The sequence below is a fragment of the Carettochelys insculpta genome, chromosome 22 (genome assembly GCF_033958435.1).
Source record: "Carettochelys insculpta isolate YL-2023 chromosome 22, ASM3395843v1, whole genome shotgun sequence".
Classification (NCBI taxonomy): domain Eukaryota; kingdom Metazoa; phylum Chordata; order Testudines; family Carettochelyidae; genus Carettochelys; species Carettochelys insculpta.
The window spans coordinates 8,126,958-8,150,125 of record NC_134158.1 but is presented as its reverse complement, the minus strand read 5'-3'; the positions used below and the strand labels follow the sequence as shown (position 1 = coordinate 8,150,125).

The 23,168-nt window shown below is 52.9% G+C and overlaps 1 protein-coding gene across 2 annotated transcripts; it reads right to left on the bottom strand.

The window, feature by feature from the left end:
- Positions 1-712: 712 nt before the first annotated feature.
- On the bottom strand, positions 713-21,690 carry LOC142024853 (E3 ubiquitin-protein ligase TRIM7-like). 2 transcript variants are annotated; one of them, XM_075017139.1, is made up of 7 exons: positions 21,127-21,690; positions 10,439-10,525; positions 9,277-9,510; positions 8,833-8,855; positions 6,510-6,622; positions 3,104-3,136; positions 713-2,454 (listed from the first exon to the last, which is right to left on the bottom strand). In XM_075017139.1, the coding sequence occupies exons 1-7, from the start codon at positions 21,577-21,579 to the stop codon at positions 1,928-1,930; spliced, it is 1,470 nt and encodes a 489-aa protein (XP_074873240.1). In that variant the 5' UTR covers positions 21,580-21,690; the 3' UTR covers positions 713-1,927. The 2 variants fall into 2 exon arrangements, with proteins under 2 accessions (XP_074873240.1, XP_074873239.1); XM_075017138.1 differs by having other exon boundaries at positions 6,510-6,625; positions 21,127-21,686.
- Between the last annotated feature and the right edge of the window lie 1,478 nt (positions 21,691-23,168).

The following is a 23,168-nucleotide window of genomic DNA, read 5'->3' as shown; positions in this document are numbered from 1 at the left end:
ACCAACCTAGCAGGGTCGACAGGCTCCCATCAGCCTTCCTCGGCGAGGGCGGCCAGGTAAGTCGATCCCAGCTACGTAATTGCTCTAGCTAGGATTGCGTATCTGCAATCAACTTACCTGCCTAGTGTAGACCAAGCCTGAGATCAACTTGTCCGGCCGTCCTCGCAGAGGGAGGTGGAGGGGAGTTGCTCTCCCGTCGACCTCTCCCCCTCCTCACCCGATTAAGGAGTACCAGGGTAGACTGTCGAACCCTGGAAGATCGACCCTGATTGGGTTGATCTCCCGGTAATAGACACTTTCCCCTGGCACAGCCAGAGGAGTCAGGGTGTTGCACACAGTGGTTTGAGCATTGGCCTGCTAACCTCAGGGTCGTGAGCTCAATCCTTGAGAAGGCCACTTGGGGAGCAGTGGCAAACAAATGTCAGGGATGGTGCCTGGTACTGCCAAGAGGGCAGGGGATGGGGCTAGATGACTCCTAAGGTGCCTTCCCACTCTAGCAGGGGTGTACTTGGCAAGACACCCCCCTGGATTCAAACCCACTTGATGCCCTCAAGCCCATCACAAAGGGTACAGCAGGGCAGAGCCACTGCCCAGCCCAAGTGCTGTGGAAACCTGTGCCGATCTTACCCACATACATGGCTTTGCCGTCCCAGCCCAGCAGACGCACCTGCTCCCCACTGAGCAGCGGCAAAATACTCCCACACTTTTGGAGTTCATTCTACTTGGGTAGTGCATTTTATTTTCCTATGAAACAGCAACAACAGCTCAGAGATGCAACGGCACCAGCGGGGCGGGAGTTAGATACGAGCGGATGGAAAACCCCCCGGATGACCTTCACGGGACACTGCTGCGTGACCTTGGGGCAGCTCCCGACATCAACGGGGTTAAAGGCTGGACTCAAGTCTGGACCCGCGCCCCCAGGCTCTCGGCTGACACTGGAGGCTCCGCAGGCTGCTGGAAGTTGCAGTTCTGTCAAGTGTAACACAGATCATCTGCCAACCCCCCCTCCCCGGGGAAGCCACCAAGTTCATCTCACCTTGCTTGACCCATGTGCAACACCCCCGTGTGACCCCTGGAGGAGGAAGGTCCATTCAGGGGATCGACACACCGCCACCCCTAACCCTTAGGTCATCTCCAGCTGGCGCCCGCCGCACCTGACCCTGAGCAAAACCAAGGGCCTGGGGCTCCCAGCAGCCTCCGTGTGACCCCGAAACATTACCATCAAGAGAAACCCTAAAACGCTCACTATGTATTGGATAACATAGGGGAAGCAATGGCCGCGGATGCAGGCTTTCCTTGGTGATAGGCGAACAGCCGGGAGAAGTGTGGCCAGAGATCAAGCAGCCGTATTGTTAAGGAGGCGGGGAGGGAGGGAGAGCAGCGAAAGGAGACCTGCAAAGTGCAAAATTAAAGGCCCAGCTGTTTCTGCCTGCTGCCCCCGGCAGCGGGATCTGAGACCGGAGGAGAATCGAAGCCCCTCTTCCCCAGCAGCTTCACGGGAGGTCTCCGAGAGGGGGGCCCCAAGGAGCGGGCGAGAGGTGCTCCATCATTAACAGAGAGAGCTTTTCTCCCAACTGTGTGCAGGGCAACTGAGTTAAGCAGGGCGTTTAAAAAAAAAAAAAAACCCGCCCGAGTAAAGTAACTCGCTTCCTCTCAAGCAGGTGCTTTGGTACAGCTGCCGGGGCACTAGGGGCGTCCGAGGCAGACCAGGAGTTAGGGGGCGAGGGAGAATTTGCAAAAAGCCACCTGGGATCACTGGCGTTCACGAGGCTAGACGAGCCCGGACTCTCTAGGGTAACTAGGAGAGTTCCAGGACAGATTGTTTCAAACTTCCAGGCTCAATTTAAAGCAACAAAGGAGAACAAAAAACCACCCCACCCACCCACCCTTTGCAGGTCCCCTTAAGGAGTGAACCGGGCCAGGCGCTTCAGCTGCAGAGCGTGAGGGAGGAACCCACGTAGAAGAGCCACAAGAAAGGGAAGATCTTCTCCGAGAAGGCGGCCGTGAAGGTGAAGATAGGGGCCATGTTGTCGGCGTTGTAAAACGCCACCCACCCCCCTTCGTAGTCCAGGTAGACCCCAATCTTCCGGGGCCTCTCGCCCAGGGCCAGGGGGGTCTCCGGGGAGGTGAAAGCCTGGTACTGGTCCCAGTTCTTCCCCTTCCAGTTCAGCCCCACCGCCCAGATCCCCTCCTCGGGCGTGAACTCGATCTTCTCCTTCCTCCGCACCGACTCCCTAGCCGCCCCCAGGGCCCAGCTGTCCCCGTCCCCCACCTCCACCTCCCAGTAGTGCCTGCCCGTGGTGAAGCCCTCGGCCCCCAGGACGGAGAAGGAGAAATCGAATCTCTTGGGGCTGGCCGGCACGTCCTGCGGGGCGCTCCTCAGCCTCACGCTGCGCTTATCCTCCGACAGCATCAGGTAGGGGTTAGCCGTGTCCGGGTCCAGGGTTATGTCCGCTAGAGAGAAAGGGAGATGAGTGTAACAGCAGAGCACATGGGGTCCCTTTAAATTTTTTCCATCCCTGGGTGGAATAAATTTTATTATGTGCGCCAAGGCATATGGGAATGTGCACCACCAATTGAAAAAACAGGCTGCCGGCTCTGGGTGCTCTGCTAATCAGCTGAGCAGCACCTGAATCTCTCCTGGGCGGCCACCCAAGTGCACAGTTTAAAGGAAACACTGCAGAGCACATCACCTTAAGGGAAAGCCCTTAACTACCAGATCAGGCCTGTTTTAAGCCACGGCACTGGGCTACAGCCTGGGGAAGCTGCATGGGCCAGCAGAGGTCTCTGGTTCCAGAGACAATGCATCCTCTTGCCCACTTCTAAACCCCGAGAGCAAAACAGGCGACTGGGGCAGGACATCGGCACAGCACTAGGCAGCAAGGGCTCTGCTGAGGACAGGCAACGGGAGTCAGTTCCCCCTGCATCACCACCCTCAGCATTTCGTTTGCGTCTCCAAAACGGAAACAGACGCCTATGGGGAGATCTTGGCTGAATTCCCATCAGCACAGCCTGCGTCCCGCTGCCACGGCCGCAGGGCGAACGGCAGTTTGCAGCATCGTTCCCGGCTGCGTGCCAGGGGAAGGCGGTGGAGGTGGCTTACCCGTGTCGTTCTCCAGCTCGAAGCGCAGGTTTTCTAGGGGAATAAAAGGAGAGAGAAAGCGTTGAGGCCCTGAGGGAACAGATCTAGAGCAGGTTGAAAAAGGTGACACAAGCCACAAAAGTTTTCCTTCGGCCACTAGCCCAAGGTGGGGGAGGAGAAGCAACTTTTCCCATCCAGTTGGAAGAGGAGGGCGATTCCGGTTTAGCCGAGAGAGTTTCAACCATCACTTAGTATCAACACCACGGCAGAAAGTCAACAAACACCACTCCAGCTTGGTGAATAACACAGCATACCTTAAGCAGAGTTTACCACGCACTCTACAGGGCGGAGGGTCAACCAGAGAAACTCCCCCATCCACTACCCTTACTCTTCTTGTCTGGGGTAGGCATAACAGAGTCACCGGCAGAGTGATCTGCCCTCAATTTGTAGGGTCTCAACTAGACCTGCTACATCGACCTGCAGCAGATCGATCTCAGAGCATCAATCCAGATCCCGGCTGTAGTGCAGATGTAGACGAAGGCAGCGGCTTCTCAACCTATTTACCACTGTGGCCCATGTATGCAGTGCGCTACGGCCTGGTCTACGCTAATGAGGTAAATCCACCTACATTGTGCTAAGTTACGTAACTTAAGTCAATGCAGCACAGATCGGTATCCACAGAACATAACAGCCACACTGGGTGAAATCAAAGATCCCTCTAGTCCGGCGTCCTGTCTTTGGACAGCGGACAATGCCAAGTGCCATATACTATTATTGCTTATGATGCATAATAAATTACACTTAATTTTAAAATAAGAGTGACATGACCAGGGCTGTCAATTAATGTGTTAACACCTGCAATTATCACAGGGCAGGATTAATGAGTTAAAAAATTAATGTACATAACGCTTGTTAATTGACAGCCCTACTTTACACTGCCCAGCACCTGAGGCTGTTGTAATCCAAAGCAGAGACTTTACTACTGCAGCAGAGATTGCTTTGAATTCCCTGAGACCATTTAAATACTAATTTTGCAAACTCTGATATGCAGCCTGAGTTTATGATGGCCAGCAGTGAGCTGCCCTGGAACAGAAGGAAGCAGTAGCCTGATTCAAAGTGCATTCAGCTCAGATTTGCTCAACCCAGCTGCGCTTTACCAGCCATGACAAAAAACGTATGTGTTGACTGGGAATTAATTTACTTGGTTCGAGGGGAAGGGGGAAAAAGGTCGAGGGGCTGGAATTAACTCTTGAAAAGCTGCTGGCTTGCAGAATGTGAATACTTTGGTGAAGGTGCAAAATATTGCCTAGGGAACTAGAGAGAACTCTCAATGAACATAATGGTCATGGTTAAAGACCTGGAGCATCCCAATATCCTTTACAATGAGGGTTAATGGAATGTTATGCTTCTGATCACAGGCTGACAGCTCCCAGGTATGAATTCCCCTTACTCCTGTCCTCATACATGGTTCAGGTTCCTGGCGGCTGGCTCACTTCCCCGTGTCAGAAACTGACCTGGTGCTGCCATGAGAATGTTTTGTGGATGCCTTTTTCCGGCCCCAGACTCTGCATGGGACTACTTTAGCAGATCTTATTTGAGAATGAGCACTTACAGGAAATCCTGGGCAAAACTGCATCCTGCATCTCCCACCATACTGCTAACCCCCCATATTCAAATGCCAGGAGATTTGATTTGCAAATCAGATTTGTAGAAAAATAAAACCTGGGTTCTGTTTGCTTTTTGGGTTCTGGTCCCTTAGGACAGTGTTTCTCATTTTTTTTTTTTATAAGGTACCCCTTTAAAAAAAAACCCGCACACCTACAATTTTCAAACAACTTTTTTTTCCTACCATTGCAACACATTTGTTTAAGCAACTCAGTCGTAATGGGTTGGTTGGAAGAAATTACCTATAACCCTGGTTCTCAACCTTTCCAGACTAGTTTTCCTTTCAGGGTTTGTCTTTCATACCCCTCAGATCCAACGACCCCACTTACCAAATCAAACACGCTCTTACCGGCAAGTGACTGACATTCTCGTTCTACCGGATAATTCTACAATAAACAATTGGACTATAAATATCGGGCTTACATTTTGGTGCGACACTTGAGCCTGTTTTTCACTTGTGAGCAGCCCGAGCCCCAGGCGATGGGGCTGAAGCATGTAACTTATCTGCCTGGTCTCCCCCTGGGGATGAACTCCAGGCCACTGCCTTGCCTGGCGCGCTCTGATGCCTGTCCTACACTTGCGATTCCCCATAATCCATCCTGTGACTACCCCCAGGTTAAGAAACACTAATCTAGACAAGTTACGTAGCCCCTGGAAGACCCCTGGGTACCTCCACAGGTACAAGTACCCCAGGTTGAGAAACAATGCCCTAAGTTTCCCATGTTTTCTACAATAACCCCAACCATCCTTACAATATGATGGGGGCTAATTTAGCTACAACTAATCAGGAACGAGATCTTGGCGTTATCGTGGATAGTTCCTTGAAAACATCCACGCAGTGTGCAGAGGCCGCCAAAAAGGCAAATAGGATGTTAGGTATTATTAAAAAAGGGATAGAAAATAAGACAAGGAGTATCTTACTGCCCCTATATAAATCTATGGTATGCCCACAGCTTGAATACTGTGTACAGATGTGGTCTCCTCACCTAAAAAAAAAAGATATCCTGGCACTGGAAAAGGTTCAGAAAAGGGCAACTAAAATGATTAGGGGCTTGGAACAGGTCCCATAGGAGGAAGATTGGGACTTTTCAGTTTAGAAAAGAGGAGACTGAGGACATGATAGAGGTCTATAAAATTATGACAGGTGTGAAGAAGGTGAATAAGGGGAAGTTATTTACTTGTGTCCATAATATCAGAACTGGAGGACACCCAATGAAATTAATGGGTAGCAGGTTTAAAACTTATCATAGAACACTAGGACTGGAAGGGACCTCGAGAGGCCATTGAGTCCAGCCCCCTGCCCCCATGGCAGGACCAAGTACTGTCTAAACCATCCCTGACAGACATCTGTCCAACCTGTTCTTAAATATCTCCAGCGATGGAGATTCCACAACCTCCCTTGGCAATTTATTCCACTGTTTGACCACCCTGACAGTTAGGAACTTTGCTTTTCTGACTGCAGCTGCGCACTGCGTGGATGTTTGCAGAGAACTATCCACCGTAAGCCCAAGATCTCTTTCCTGACTAGCTGTAGCTAAATTAGCCCCCATCATATTGTATGCATCCTGGGGGTTATTTTCCCCCATGCGCACTGCTTTATGCTTATCCCTCGGGAAACCTGCACAGGGTAGGGTAAAAGCAGGCATGAGACCGGATTGCACAGCGAGAAGCCAGATTTCAGTCCCTGAGCTGGTCTTCACAGCTGCGAACGTGGCAGGGCCCTCGCTCTGAGCGCCGAAGAGACACGGCCGCTCCCCCTCACCTTTGAATTCCAGCAGCACCTCCTTCAGCACCGCGCTCTTCTGAGAGAAGCTCCGGAGCCTTTTCTCCAGCTCCGCAAACCCAGGTGTCGGCTTGGGGAAGGCCCAGTTCTCGCTGCTGGAGGGAGAGGAGGGTGAGGGGTTACAACGGTGATGGGCAACCAGCTGGGCCACACAAGTGAACCTCCAGCTCCAGGCAGGTCTACGCCAGTGGAGAACGTCCACCTAGAACACACAGCTCCAGCAATGAGCATAAGGTCGCTGGAGTATCTTAGGTTGACTTTCCTTCCTAGCCCCACAGTGGGAGACTGAGAAGAAAAACTCTCCTATCACTTTCCCTCCACGGGGACACCCTGAGCGGCGATTCCTGCCCATCCCGCAGAACAGCCTTTGATGGACCCAACAACCCCCATGAATTTATGAAGCTCTTTTTCTTTTGACCAAGATTTTAACAGGGTTCAAAAAAAGAGAGTTTGATAAATTCATGGAGGTTAGGCCCAGCAACGGCTGTTAGCCAGGCTGGGTAGGAACGGTGTCCCTGGCCTGTCTGTCCGAGGTTGGAGACGGATGACAGGAGAGGGGTCACTTTGATGATTTCCTGGTTTGTTCACTCCCTCTGGAGCATCAGGTATTGGCCTCTGTTGGGAGCCAGGACGCTGGGCTGGATGGACCTTCGGTCTGACCCAACGTGGCTGTTCTTACAATGTCGCACGTCCCTGCTAGACACCCTAAACTGAACCTGGAAGATCGACTGCTGGGGCGTCGATCATCCTGCAAGGAAACATGCTGCGAGCAGGCCGCACGCCTGGAGGTGGCCCAGCGGGCCTCCACCTGCAGCCCCCAGGCCCCTTCCCCCATGCCCCTCTCGTGTATTGGGGCCCCACGCTTTCCCCTCCCTCCCAGCACTGTCGGAGCACCATGACCCTGCTGATTGGCTCTCCGACCCCGCCGGAACAGCTGATTCGAGGGTTCCAACCCTGCGGGGGGGGGGGAGGGGTGTAAGCGGGAATGGAACAGAAATCAGCTGACTCGCGGCGTTCCGAAAGCACTGGGAGGGAGGGGAAGGGGAAGGGGAAGGGGAAGGAGAAGGAAATGCGGGACTCCAGTACCCCAGGTGCGACTAACCCCCCTGGCAGGGCAGGGGAGCAGACAAGGGGTCTGCGCGCCTTAGGTGGCGCCCCAGTGGGCTGCAGGGTGCCCACAAGGTTAGGGACAGGTTGGAGGCCCAGCCCCAGAAAACCTGGGAGGGCTCCAGACAGTTTGGATCTGAGCTCTGGGTAAGGTGACCACATTATTCTATGGCAAACTCGGGACACCGGCCTCCAGGGATCGGGGGCTGCTGTCCCATAGCAGGGCTCCTTGGCCCTGGGGGCTGCTGCAGCTTCCTGGGGGGTGGGGGGTGCGTTCCACAACCTCCTTGCAGCAGGCGGGGGCTGCTGTGCCAGGAAATGGGGCAGCTGCCCCACGGAGCAGCTTCCAAGGAGCAGAGGCGCAGGATGCTGGGGAACGAAATAGCCGCCCCTTGGAAGGGCTCCCCGGCCATGGCAGCTGTCCCCCCTAGGCGTGGGACACCAGGAAACGAGGCAGCAGCCACGCACAGAGCTGCTGCTGCCGTGGGGTGTGGGGACGGAGCTCTGTGGCAGTGCGGGCTGCAGCCCCAAGACACCAGGTGCCAGGGAACAGGAACCCTGCAAAATACAGGCCAATTGGGCCATTTCCTTAAAAAGTCAGGACGCCTGTGAGATAGCTTAAATAAGGGCCTGTCCCGAGAAAAACGATGGTCACCCTCGCCCTGTGGCTTGGCAGGAACAGAGGTTCTCACCTGCCCGGTTCTCCCCCGCTGGCATCCTGCAGCCACGAGGGGCACAGACCAGCTTTCCCTCTTATCTGTTCCACCCAGGGGCAGAATAAATTTTATTGTGTGCGCCAAGGCACATGCGGATGTGCACCACCAATAGAAACACAGGGTGCTCTGCCAATCAGCTGGGCGGCCCTGACTGCCTCCTGGGCAGCCGCCCAAGTGCTCAGCTTACAGGGAACGCTGGCATGGACCCTGGGACTCCATGGAAAGAGAGGAGACCGAGATCTAGAGTGGACGGATCTCACATAAAACCCTGGGACCACACACAGCAGGGGTCTCCAGCAGGGCTTGAATCTGGTCGCCGAAGTCCCTGGCACTGAAGCCAACAGAGCCACTCTGTGGGCTGTCCTATGGCAGCGAGCTTCCCCCCTGCTTGCTACGGGACACGTGACCACAGGCCGTGGCCGAGCATTCGGTGCTCCGTCTGCACTGAGCGGAAGGCGAAGATGGAGCCCAGGACTTACCTGATCCCACTGCTGCCGCCGCCCTGGAGAAGAGGAGGAAAAAAAAAAAGAGGCAGTTGGCAGAGATGCCCCAGGCTGGAGAGCAACGGTCCCGCTAATTTTTTGCCCACCCCTTGTGCGGAATCAGTTTTGTGATGCGCACCCAGGCCTGGGCGGACGTGCACCGCCAGTCAAAACGCACGCTGCCGGCTGCGGGCGCTCTGCTGGGCAGCCCCTGAACCTATCCTGGGCGGCCGCCCAAGTGCTCAGCCTACGGGGAACACCGATCAGGACTCCTGGGTTCCACTCCCAGCTCTAGAAGAGAAGCCCGGTCTCCAGATGGGGCACGTGGGAGCCAGAACTCCTGGGGCTCAGTCCCGGCTCTGCAGCCAGTCCGTTCCACGCCAGCTCCCTCCCCATCAGCCAGCTGGAGAATAAGGACAGCGACGCCCCGACGCGCCTCACCTGCGGGGACTGGCTTGCGGGCTGCTGCCCCGCCTCCACTCCCTTCTCAGTGATCAGCTTATCGATGTGGGAAATTTCTTCGGACAGTTTGAAGACGCTCTCGTCCCTCCGCTGGACGATGTCCCCATCGAGCGCCTCCAGCCGGGACAACAGGAACTTTTCCTTCTCTTCCAGGAAGCCCCGCAGCTCCTGACACTCCGCAAGGATCTTCTGTCTCTCAGCTTCCGTCTGTTTCTGCGATTACAGAGAGAGAAGGGCTCGGTAACCGGTGGGGAATTGTTGAGCAGCCTCTCAGCTGATGGGGAAGTTCTTTAAAGACAGGGCAGGACTGAGCCCTTTAGCAGTAGCTCAATGGACTTAACTTGTTTTCTCTCATTTCTGCATCTTGTGCCCCAAAATCTGATGGTCTGTTTCCTCCCCCAACAATAGCAAAGAAATAAGGGCCACCTCGATCTGCAAACAGCCTGAAACAAGGGCTCGCAGAGACATGAACCGGCACCGTGTACCAGAACCATGTTAACTCTGAAGCCTAGTGATGACAAGCTAGCAGCCATGTACCAAAACCATGTTAACTCTGAAACCTAGTGATGACAAGCTAGCAGCCATGTACTAAAACCATGTTAACTCTGAAACCTAGGGATGACAAGCTAGCAGTCATCCTTGATGTTTTATCCCTAATCACCGCAAGGGAGAGGGACGATCTTCTTATGAACACAATCCGTCTACTGGAAATAAGATTTCATTTGAAGATGAGGAGCGCACTGAGTTCAGGAGAGACCAGAGGCCCCCATCTTTGGCCAGAAGCCCAGCCCTGAAGATGGAAGCAAGCTATGGCCTAGCTAGATGACCAGTTGGGGAGGGGAGAGGAAAACAGAGGGGAATATGGGCACGGAGATGGAACCAAACTAAATCCCCTAAAGGGAGACAGTGTTCTAATTTTTTCCACCCATGTGCAGAATAGTTTTTTTACACGCACTGAGGCACATGCCAATGTGCACCACCAATAGAGACGTCTTAGAGCCCAGCGCCAAACCCCACCGGCAGAAGACACCGCCGCGTGCACAAGGGTCTTTTGTCAAGATCCAATCTGCCCGCACTGAGCCAGCCCATGATCTCTCCCCATCAGCCCCAGAGGAGGAGGGGTGCAGTTCTCAGCACCTACCAGCAGCTCCTCACTCTTCTTCTCCTCGTTAGCTCTGGCTTCCTCTCGGTCTTTTCTCAGCCCGGCCAGATGCTCCTGCGGCGCCTCCTGGAACGAGCGAGAAGGATCGGGGGTTGGGAGGGTTCACCACGAACTTCTCCGGCTTTACCGGTCAGAGCAGCTGCCCATTGCCAATCAGCACCAGGTGCAAGTTGAAACACACCCTTCAGCAGGGAATTATGGGCTACCCTGCCCCCAGGCAAACACCCTGAATAAACACCGAAGCGTGAATGTGTATCACGACAAAGCGGGGATGTTATCCCCTTTTCATACTGCCTGTGTTTCCTACTGTAGGCGTGCCTCAGTTTCCCAGGTGATGGAAATTTCGGGTGCACGGAATAAAATTTATCACGTGCACCACGGCATGCGGGGATGGGCACCACCAATAGAAACACACGCTGCGGGTTCCGTGGTAACCGGCTGAGCGGCACTCGACTCTTTCCAGGGTGGCCGCCCAATCCTGATCCTTTCTTTTATATGCAGAAGGACAGTTGCTGTGGCACAGGGGGGCTGGGGAGTTTTAACAGCGGAAAGAAAAAAGCTCAGAAAGAAAAAAGTTGAGGATGCCTCTCTGGTCTTCTTTTCCCCCAGACTACACCCACCCAGACGTCTGACCTTCCTTCTCCACTCGGGTCTCCTAAACCATTCTCTGACCTCGTCCTTCGCGCCACCCTGAAATCCCCAGCCTAGGGGTCTGCAACCTGTGGCTCTGAAGCTGCATATGGGTCTTTTCGGACTTCTTCGTGGCTCCCAACGCTATAATTACAAAGTTTAAAACCAAACAAAACTCCTGATCATTTTCAATCAACGCTGAACGTCTAAAAGCCCAAAAATGAACACCTCGTATCGAAATAGCCAACGATATGTGATCTCAAACTGTTGGATAACTCCGCCTTTAATAGTACCAGAGAGAAAGCCCTGCTAGTCTATATCCTACCAAAACAAACAAGCAGTCCAGTAGCACTTTAAAGACTAACAAAAATAATTTATTAGGCGATGAGCTTTCGTGGGACAGGTCCACTTCTTCAGCCCGTAGCCACGCCAGAACAGACTCCGTACTTACGTGCAGTGCATTGTGGGATTTCAGCCTGTGTGTGTTTTGGTTGTGTTAACAGAGTCCTGATTTTGAAGAGGAAAAGGAAGCTGGCAGTATTCCTGCTGGAAGGGCAACACGCATTTTAAGAAAGGAAACTGAAATGAAACGTGAAATAAAATTGGCCTAATCAAAGTAGGCTGGAGAATGAAAGCCGGGAAGACAGCGGTGCAAACACACCCGCGTAAAGTGTGTGGAAATAGAAGATATGGAAAGTTTGTGAACATCCTGCGGTAAACATGTCTCACATTATAAATCAGCGCGCGGGCCCAGCTCTTAAAATAGGGGTTTCGAAAAGTCAGGTTGGACGTTATTTACGTAGGACCGTCTCGTCTTCACACGCTTGGCGGCTCTTGAATGACTGAGTTTTTACCAAATTCAGGGGGGGGGAAAAAAAAAAAAAGTCTCTTCTTGCTATTTTACCCCCTGCCCTAGCGCTAGCGATCCCCTCGCACGCTCATAAAAATCTGCTTCCGAGCTGGACTTTGGAGCTAGCTCGTCGTGCTCACACTGCTGCCAGAACGTCTCTCCGTTACAAGGGCCTGCGATTAATTTGCGTTTGCTTTAGGTTGGGTTGGGGGGAGGGGAAGCCCGGCAATTAAAATAGGAAGCATAGAACTTAACGAGATTTCCAAGGACAGAAGAAACCTTTTGGAGGATCTGAACCAGCGTCTCTAGCAACCATTAAGCGTAGAGCTGCTTGGCTGAGGCAGAGCAACTCTGCGAGAAGAGGCTATTAAGTATAAGAGCATCAGATTAGTACATACTGTGACCTAACAGCAGCCACGCTGGATCAGAACAAAAGTCCATCTCGTCCAGTCTGCTGGCTTCCAGCAGTGGCCACTGCCCCAGAGGGAATGAATGCAACTGCTAGTCACCATCAAGTTATCCACCCCCGCTGCCCGTTCCCGGCTTCTTGCAACAAAAAAAACGGATTGACTGATCCTCCATGAACTTATCTACCTGTTTTCTCAACTTTCGCAACAGCCACCGGCAAGGAGCTCCAAGCGTTGGCTGTACGTTGTGTGAAGAAACATTCCTGATTGTTTATTTTGCGTCTGCTGCCTACTCATTTCATTTGGTGGCCTCCTAGTTCTTGTGTTAAGGGGAGTAAATACTCCTCCCACATTCACTTCCTCCACACCCATCATGATTTTATAGACCTGTGTCATCTGACCTCTTCACACACACAGAAAGGAAAGCCACTATCTGGAAAGGAGCATTGCAGAAAGGGATCTAGGGGTCGTAGTGGACCACAAGCTAAATATGAGTCAACAGTGTGACGCTGCAAAAAAAGTAAATGTGACGTCGAGATGCATTAACAGGAGTGCTGTGAGCAAGACATGGGAAGTCATTCTTCCCCTCTACTTCGCACTGATTAGGCCCTTGTTGGAGTATTGTGCCCAGTTCTGGGAACCACCTTTCAGGAAAGATGTGGAGAAACTGGAGAAGGCCCAGAGAGGACCAACAAGGATGCTGAAAGGTCTAAAGTACATGAGTGATGAGGGAAGACTGAAAGACCTGGGCTTGTTTAGTTTGGAAAGAAGGCGGCTGAGAAGGGACATGATAGCGGTTTTCAAAGACCTAAAAGAGCCTTGCAAGGAGGAGGGAGAAAAATTGTTCCCCTTGGTCTCTGAGGCCAGCACAAGGAGCAATGGGCTTAAACTGCAGCAAGGGAGGTTTAGGTTGCACATTAGGAAAAAGTTCCTAACTGTCAGGGTGGTCAAACACTGGAATAATTTGCTTGGGGAGGTTGTGGAATCTCCATCACTGGAGATATTTAAGAGCAGGTTAGACGGACATCTACCAGGGATGGTCTACATCAGGCATGTCCAACCCGCGGCCCGGGACAGCTAGTAATGCAGCCCCACAAGATCGTAAACTTTTAACATTATTATGTGATTTATATACATTAACTATATTATATATTTTATATGCGGCCCAAGACAATTCCTCTTCACTCAGTGTGGCCCAGGCAAGCCAAAAGGTTGGACACCCATGGTCTAGATGGTGCTCGGTCCTGTCGTGAGGGCAGGAGAGTGGACTCAATGACCTCTCGAGGTCCCTTCCAATTCTAGTGTTCTATGGTTCTATGATCATATCGCCCCTCACTCATATTCAAACTGAAAAGTCCAGTCTTTTTAATTACTCCAGGTATGGAAGCTGATCCATTTTTGTTGGCCTTTTCTGTACCTTTTCCAGTGCCAATATATCTTTTTTCGAGATAGGATGACCACATCTGCACACAGTATTCAAGACGTGGGTGTACCAGGGATTCATACAGAGGCAATACGATCTTTTCTGTCTTATTCTTATCCCTTTCTTAAAACTCCTCACCTTCAGTCAGCTCTTTCAGTCTTCAGTTTGACTTCACACGTAGTGGAGTTTTTAAGAGGACTTTCTTTGCTTCAGTCTTCACGGCTGAGGATGTTATAGAGGTTCCTAAATCTGAGCCAGCCTTTTTAGGTGACAAATCTGAGGAACTCACTCAGATTGAAGTGACATTAGAGGAGGTTTTGGAGTTAATTGATAAGCTGAATAGTAACAAGTCTCCAGGACCAGACGGCATTCACCCAAGGGTTCTGAAAGAACTCAAATGTGAAATTGCGGAGTTATTAACAGTGGTTTGTAACCTAGCCTTTAAATCCACTTTGGTACCAAATGACTGGAAGACGGCCAATATAACGCCAATATTTAAAAAAGGCTCTAGAGGAGACCCTGGCAATTATAGACCGATAAGTTTAACATCAGTACCAGGCAAATTAGTAGAAACACTAGTAAAGAATAAAATTGCAAGGCACGTAGAAGAGCACGAATTGTTGGGCAAAAGTCAGCATGGTTTCTGCAGAGGGAAGTCGTGTCTAACTAATCTATTAGAATTCTTTGAAGGGGTTAATAAACATGCGGACAAGGGGCACCCAGTGGACATAATCTACCTAGATTTCCAGAAAGCCTTTGACATGGTCCCACACCAAAGGCTTTTATGTAAATTAGGTGGTCATGGGATAGGAGGAAAGATCCTTTCATGGATCGGGAATTGGTTAAAAGACAGAAAACAAAGGGTGGGAATAAATGGTAAATTTTCACAATGGAGGGGGGTAACTAGTGGTGTTCCTCAGGGGTCAGTCCTGGGACCGATCCTGTTCAACTTGTTCATCAATGATCTAGAAAATGAAGTAAGCAGTGAGGTGGCAAAGTTTGCAGATGACACCAAGTTGTTCAGGACAGTCAAAACCAAAAGGGATTGTGAAGAACTACAAAAAGATCTCAGCAAACTGAGTGATTGGGCAGCAAAATGGCAAATGAAATTTAATGTGGGTAAGTGTAAGGTAATGCATGTTGGAAAAAATAACCCAAATTACACGTACTACATGATGGGGTCAAATTTAGCTACGACAGATCAGGAAAGGGATCTTGGAGTTATAGTGGATAGTTCTCTGAAGACATCCATGCAGTGTGCAGCGGCAGTTAGTAAGGCAAATAGGATGTTAGGAATTATTAAAAAAAGGATCGATAATAAGACAAAAGATATCATACTTCCCCTATATAAAACTATGGTACGCCCACATCTTGAGTACTGCGTGCAGATGTGGTCTCCTCACCTCAAAAAAGATATATTGGCATTAGAAAAGGTTCAGAAAAGGGCGACTAAGATGATTAGGGGCTTGGAACGGGTCCCATATGGGGAGAGGCTAGAGAGACTGGGACTTTTCAGTTTGGAAAAGAGGCGATTGAGGGGCAATATGATAGAGGTATATAAAATCATGAATGGTGTGGAGAAAGTGAATATAGAAAAATTATTTACCTTTTCCCATAATACAAGAACTAGGGGACACCAAATGAAATTGATGGGTAGTAGGTTCAAAACTAATAAAAGGAAATTTTTCTTCACACAGCGCACAGTCAACCTGTGGAACTCCTTGCCCAAGGGGGCTGTGAAGGCCAGGACTCTATTAGGGTTTAAAAAAGAGCTTGATAAATTTTTGCAGGTTAGGTCCATAAATGGCTATTAGCCAGGGATAAAGTAGGGTGCCCTAGCCTTCATAACAAGGGCAGGAGATGGATGGCAGGAGATAAATCACTTGATCATTGTCTTCTGTTCTCCTTCTCTGGGGCACCTGGCATTGGCCACCGTCGGCAGATGGGATGCTGGGCTGGATGGACCTTTGGTCTGACCCAGTATGGCCATTCTTATGTTCTTATGACTAACCACAAGTCCAAGAATACGAGACCCAGAGAAAGCTCATTAGCAGAAGGAAGGAAAACAACAAGAACAGCCTTTTTCCTTCAGCCAAACGACTGACATGGCACCTTAACAGCAGATTTAAATTCCTCTTTAACGCAGGATTACTTCATGGATGACGATAAAGACACCGGATCTATGCAAGCCACCCTCCAGCCTCACTAGATAGTTTCTCCCAGGCAAAGCCACATCCCATGACTTTTCCCCTTCAGGGCGGCCAGTTTTGGTGGGATAGCTCTGGAGTTGCCATCACGTGACAGAATCTTGAATTGAAGAGCCGTCTTTAATTCCTGGAGACACCAGGACAAGGCCAGAAGGTCGACAGCACTCAGCACACCAGTTCAGGGTTGATGGAGCAACAAACCATAAATTAGTTATATTCCTGGAGGGCAGATCCGTCCATGGCTATTAACCAGGGTGGGCAAGGATGGTGCCCCTAGCCTCTGTATACCAGAAGCTGGGGATGGGCAAGAGGAGACGGACCATTTCATGATTCCCTGTTCTGTTCATTCTCTCTAGTTAATGGTTCTCAGGTAGGAATACATACACCCCTGGTGGCACACCGAGGTTCTCCGGGGAGATACATCAACTTACCTAAGTGGCATCCCACAAAACTAAGCAACTGGGCAACAAAACAGCAAATGAAATGTAATGTTGATAATGCACGTGTAAAAATAAGCTCAGCTATACATACAAAACGAAGGGGAGTACTTCAGCTGTTTAGCTACTCAGGGGAGAGATCTTAGGGTCATGGAGGACAGATCTCTGAAAACATCCACTTGATGCGCAGCAGCGGGCAAAAAAGCAAACCGAATGCTAGGAATCATCAGAAAGGGGATACAGAATAAGACAGAGAATAAGAACATAAGAACGGCCATACTAGGTCAGACCAAAGGTCCATCTAGCCCAGTAGCCTGTCTGCCGACAGTAGCCAGTGCCAGGTGCCCCAGAGGAGGTGAACCGAAGACAATGATCAAGCAATTTGTCTCCTGCCATCCATCTCCCGCCTTTGATAAAAGGCTCAGCACCATACCTTACCCCTTGCTAACAGCCATCTATGGACCTAACCTCCAAACATTTATCGAGCTCTTTTTTAAACTCTGTTACAGTCCTGGCCTTCACAGCGTCCTCTGGCGAGGAGTTCCACAGGTTGACTGTGCGCTGTGTGAAGAAAAACTTTCTTTTATTAGTTTTGAACCTGCTACCCATTAATTTCATTTGGTGTCCTCTAGTGCTTATATTATGGGAACAACTTTCCTTTATTCACCCTCTCCACACCGCTCAGGATTTTATAGACCTCTACCATATCCCCCCTCAGCCTCCTCTTTTCTAAACTGAGAAGTCCCAGTCTCTCTAACCTCTCCTCATATGGGACCTGTCCCAAACCCCTCATCATTTCAGTTGCCCTTTTCTGAACCTTTTTGAATACCAAAATATATTTTTTGAGGCGAGGAGACCACATCTGTATGCTGTATTCAAGATGTGGGTGTATCAGAGCTGTAGCAGGACAGTAAAATACTCATCTTATTTTCTATCCCTTTTTTAATAATTCCTAACATTCTCTTTGCTTTTCTGACTGCCGCTGCTCAAGAGAACTATCCACACTAGCCCCGAGATCTCTTTCCAAATTAAATTAATGGGCAGCAAATTTAAAACTAACAAAATGAAATGCTCATCTATCCTAGGCTATAGACAACACACTGACATAAATACAACAGTCATACACCACCTCATCAGGGAGTATATAGCAAAAGGGAAAAAGGAAGTGATTTTTCAATAACCGCGTGCTACAATATGTCTGTTTTCAGGGCTGATTTGTGTACTTTGTTTTAAGTGAGGAGAAGTTGGAGGTAGGTAAGATTCCTGAAAGGGACTTGGAAGAGGGGGACATAAATCTGGGAAGTTGAAAGCTGCCGTATTAGCCACTGTCAGGAGACAGGCTATTGAGCTAAATGGACCTTCGACCTGACACGATATGACCCTTCTGATGTTAGGGTCCCATGTTCCCTCAAGCGTTGGCCACTGTTGGAAGACAAGAAGGAGTCCACAACATCTTAAACACTCACCGATTGGGGCATAAGCTTTCGCACAACCCACCTTGTCAGATAACCACAAAAGCTTCTGCCCATATCTATCTGTGGGTTTTTCAGGACTCCTCATTTTTGCATAGGAACAGAGGTCGCCGCGTTAACCTGTATTCTAACAAAACAAACCAGCAGCCCTGAAGCACTTTAAAGACCAACCAAATAATTGATTTGGTGACGGGCTTTGGTGGGGCAGACCCACTTCTTCAGATCTGGAGCTCATCACCTAATTAAAGACGAACAACATAATTTATTGGGTGATGAGCTCCAGATCTGAAGAAGTGGGTCTGCCCCATGACATCCCATCACCTAATCAATTATTTGGTTGGTCTTTAAAGTGCTCCAAGACTGCTGGTTTGTTTTGTTAGAATACAGGCTAACGCGGCGACCTCTCTGTTATTTATTCAACACAGAAAGCACTTCATTTAGCTGTTTGGAATGGAGAGCCATCAACTATATGGAAAAGCTCGCTCAGGTCCAGACAGATGTCATCTTTCTCCCCAAGTGCAAAAAGAGGGACATCAGACCCGCGGGCCTGACCATGAAAAACCCATTACAATCAATGTACCACACTGATTACAGTGAGAAACTTTGCCACGTACCCTCGAAGAAACTGAGGAACCAGCTGATCAGTATCCTGAGCGTACAACAAGCAGGAAAGGGTCAAGATTAACAGGTGTGTTGTGCACAAGACACGAGACGTCATTCTTCCGCTCTGCTCTGCGCTGGTTAGGCCTCAGCTGGAGTATTGTGTCCAGTTCTGGGCACCGCAGTTCCAGAAAGATGTGGAGAAATTAGAGAGGGTCCAGAAAAGAGCGACAGGAATGATTAAAGGTCTAGAGAACGTGACCTATGAAGAAAGGCTGAAAGAATTGGGCTTGTTTAGTTTGGAAAAGAGAAGATTGACGGGGGACATGATAGCAGTTTTCAGGTATCTAAAAGGGTGTCATAAGGAGGAGGGAGAAAACTTGTTCATCTTGGCCTCTGAGGATACAACAAGAAGCAAGGCAGCTTAAACTGGGCTTAAACTGCAGCAAGGGAGGTTTTGGTTGGACATTAGGAAAAAGTTCCTAACTGTCAGGGTGGTCAAACAGTGGAATAAATTGCCAAGGGAGGTTGTGGACTCTCCATCGCTGGAGCTATTTAAGAACAAGTTAGATAAATGTCTGTCAGGGATGGTTTAGACAGTACTTGGTCCTGCCATGAGGGCAGGGGGCTGGACTCGATGACCTCTCGAGGTCCCTTCCAGTCCTAGTACTCTGTGAAGATTGACCTTTCTGACCTTGAAACGCTCATCAATAATCAAGCGCCCGCACAAGATGCCACGTTGTGGGACTTTAGCAATACTCTACAAGAAATCTACAATACACACTTCCACTCCCTACAAAAAAGAAAGAACAGTAAACGCCCTAACCTACTTTATGCCTCAGGACACCACAACTGCGACAACCTCAGCTGACAGGATAATACTGTTCACCTTTCCAACTACAGACTCAGCCCAGCAGAAGAGTCTCTCTTATCTCGGGGACCTTCTTTCCGCCCCGCCTCCTCCACGCACTTAATACAGTTTTGCGGTGACCTCAAAGCCTTCTTTCGCCACCTCACTTCTGCAGATGGACTGACACGGTCGCCCCTCGCGTACTTGTCGGAGGACAGGACGCTGGGTTCGACTGCCTTCCTCCTGACCCAAGACAGCTGTTCTTAAGTTTTCTTCTTAACGTTCCTTCTGCAGTACTTCAAGGGAGCCAACGGCCGCCCAGGACCCCAGGACTAGATGTGGGGGAGGCCCCCCTCTGTACTCCTGGAAGGAGCGGGGCCTCAGGTAGAAGAGATGGGAGCAGGGCAACCTGAACACAGTGCATCCTTCTTCCCAGCCTCAGAGCCACCTGGAGCGCTGTGTGGCAAGCGAAGGACCTGGCGGTCTGGCGGCTGCAGGAGCAGCAAACGGGAGCCCTGGAATGGGCCTTCCACCGTTGGTGGACTGACATCCTGGCTTTGGTCGGAAGGGGGGATACTGGACGGAATGGACCCAGAGGATGCACACAGGGGGTGTATGGGGGGCCTCAGCGCCTCACCGCTCCCAGGGAGTGCAGGACAGGTCCCGCCTCTGCCCTGGGGGTGGCGCAGCCCGAGAACAGTCCGAGCTCTCCAGCTTGTGCTGCTCCTGGGCCCTGCCACTAGGGGGCGGGGGGGGGATGGATACTGCCCTTGAACCCACCAGAAGCCGCGTGGCCCCTGTGCGGGAAGAGACGGGTGGAGGCAGATGGGGGAGGGGGGTGAAACGGGAGCAAGGAGAGGGTGGGGCTTGGGTGGAATAGGGAGGGGAGGGGGATGGGCAGAACAGGGGTGGGGCATGGGCACGAGTGGGCGGGGCATAGGTGGAACACAGGAGGGAGGAGGAGGGGCACGAGAGGAGCATGGGTGCGGAAGAAGCAAGAGGAGGGCAGGACGTGGGTGGGAGAGGGGCAGGAGGGAGAGAAGAATTGGTGGGCGGGGCATAGGTGAGGGGGAGGAGCATGGGCAGAACAGGGCAGGAGGAAGAGGAAAATGGGCGGGGCATAGGTGGAATGGGGAGGGACCTGAGAGAAGCATGGGTGAGAAGGGGCGGGGCATGGACAGGGAGAGGGCGGGGCATGGGTGGAACAGAGATGAAAGGGGCGGGGCACAGGTGGTGGGAGGAGCATGGATAGAACAGGCAGGAGGGACAGGAGCATGGGCAGGGCATAGTTGACAAGGGGTGGGGCCTGGGTGGAAGAGGGGCAGTAGTGGGAGGAGCATGGGTTGGAGGAGTGGGGCATAGGTGAGGAGGGGGAGGAGCATGGGCGAGAAAGGGTGGGACATTGGGGTAGAGGACAGGGCAGGAAGGGGTGGGGCATAGGTGAGGGGGAGGGGTATGGATGGGCAGAACAGGGGTAGAAGGGAGCAGGACATGGGTGGAATGCGGCAGGAGGGGGAGGAGCAGTGGGGGGACATGGGTGGAATGAGGTGAGGTGAGGTGAGGGGGGCGGGGCATGGGCAGAATGGGGCAGGAAGGGGAGGAGCAGTGGGGGGGACATAAGTGAGGGGGGACGGGTGGAATGGGGCAGGAGGGGCGGGGCATAGGTGAGGGGGCGGGGCACGGGTGGAATGGGGCAGGAGGGGCGGGGCATAGGTGAGGGGGCGGGGCATGGGTGGAATGGGGAAGGAGCCCTTGGAGCCCCCCTCCCCCCAAGCCCCCCGCGCCCCGCACCTGGTAGCCCCGGCCCGCCTCGTCCAGCGGCACGACGCGGTGCGCGCGGTGCTCCCAGGCCAGCGGGCAGACCAGGCACACGGGCCGCCGGTCCTGCAGGCAGAAGAGCCGCAGCGGCTCCCCGTGGCGCTCGCACAGCCCGGGCCCGACCCCGACCCCGACCCCGGGCGCCGCCCCCCCGCCGCCGCGGACGATCTCCACGATGTTGGCCAGCGGGCGGTTGGGGCGCAGCAGGCGGTGCGGCGGCGGCGGCTCCCGGCACTGCGGGCAGCCCAGGCGGGGCGGCGCCTCCTCCCAGCAGCGCGCCACGCAGGCCCGGCAGAAGTTGTGCCCGCACTCGGCCACCGTGACCGGGTCCCGCAGGTAGTCCAGGCACACGGGGCAGGTCAGCTCCTCCCGCAGCCGCCGCGCCGCCTCCGCCGCAGCCGCAGCCCCCGCGCCCGGGCTCTCCATGGCGCGCTGCGCCCCGCTGCGCCGCGACAGCCTCCGCCGGCCAGGCCGCGCACCGCCCCCGCCGGCGGAGGTTCCGGACGCCTGGGTCCCCGCCCGCCTGGGGGCGGGGCAAAGGGGATGAGAGCCGGGGGCGGGGGCTGGGAAGGGCCGGACGCCTGGGTCCCCGCCCGCCTGGAGGCGGGGCAAGGGGGTGAGAGCGGGAGGGGGCTGGGAAGGGCCGGACGCCTGGGTCCCCGCCCGCCTGGAGGCGGGGCAAGGGGGTGAGAGCGGGAGGGGGCTGGGAAGGGCCGGACGCCTGGGTCCCCGCCCGCCTGGAGGCGGGGCAAGGGGGTGAGAGCGGCGGGGCTGGGAAGGGCCGGACGCCTGGGTCCCCGCCCGCCTGGAGGCGGGGCAAGGGGGTGAGAGCGGGAGGGGGCTGGGAAGGGCCGGACGCCTGGGTTCCCTCCGTCGCTGGGGAAGGGGCAATGGGGTGAGAGCAGGAGGGGGGCCGGGGCGCCTGGGTTCCCTCCCCAGCTTGGAGGGTGTAGGGAGGGGAGTCTCGGTTCTCTCCAGGATTCTTGGGGAGTGAGAGGAGGGCTCAGTGGTTAGAGCAGCTGGGAGCCGGGAGGTCCGGGTTCCCTCGCCAGCACTGGGAGAAGCAGGAGGTTTAGGGGCGGGAGCAGAGGGATCTGGGCCTCAGGACTCCTGGGTTCGATTCTTGGCTGGGCCATTAGTGGCTATGGGGTAGGTCCCTTCTCTTTTCTTGGTCTCAGTTCGCTGCTCTGCCCGTTTCCCATCAGGCCCAGTGGGATTATTTCTCTGACTTGGGGCTGGCAACTTGTACAAAAAGAAATGGAGGCAAAGGGGGGAAAAAAAGAAGCAACCAGCACAAAATGATCCTTCTCAAAGGGGGAACCAAAGGCCGAACTCCTCCACCCAGTCTGCTCTGCTCACCAGCCAGCTGGCCCCAAGTCCCCTAAGCTCCCACCCTCGCTGCCCCATCCCATTCCTTCTTCTTCCCCCAGCCTGCCAGGCCCCCAGCCACGCCTGAGCCCCTAGGAAGGCAGGTCTGCCCTGTCTCAGAGCTAACCCCACCGGCCTACCCTACCAGCACCAGCTGGGCCTGTCTTAGCTTGGTCTGATGCATCCCCCCCCCACCCACTGCTCAAGCCAGGCCTGACCCTGTTCAACCAGCTCCCCCCCATCAGACCTCCCCTTCCCCAGCCAGCCGGAATTCTGGGGTACCCCACTCCCTAGCAACCCCAGACCTTACTCATGGCATAGGAACAGCCATACCGGGCCAGACCATAGGCCCATCAGCCTGTCTTCTGCCAGGTGCCTCACAAACATATGGAGATACGCATCTCCTAGAGCTGGAAGGGACCTCAGGAGGTCATCAAACCCAGCCCCCTGCCCTCTTGGCAGGACCAAGCACCATCCATTTGCCCCAGATCCCTAAATGGCCCCCCTCAAGATTTGAGCTCACAACTCTGGGGTTAGCAGAGCCATGTTCAAACCACTGAGCGCTCTCTCCCTCCGCACTGCGCTGAATACCTGCCCCAGCCCTGCCTGACACCTTCTCTGAGGCCTCACTCCATCACTCGCTTCCC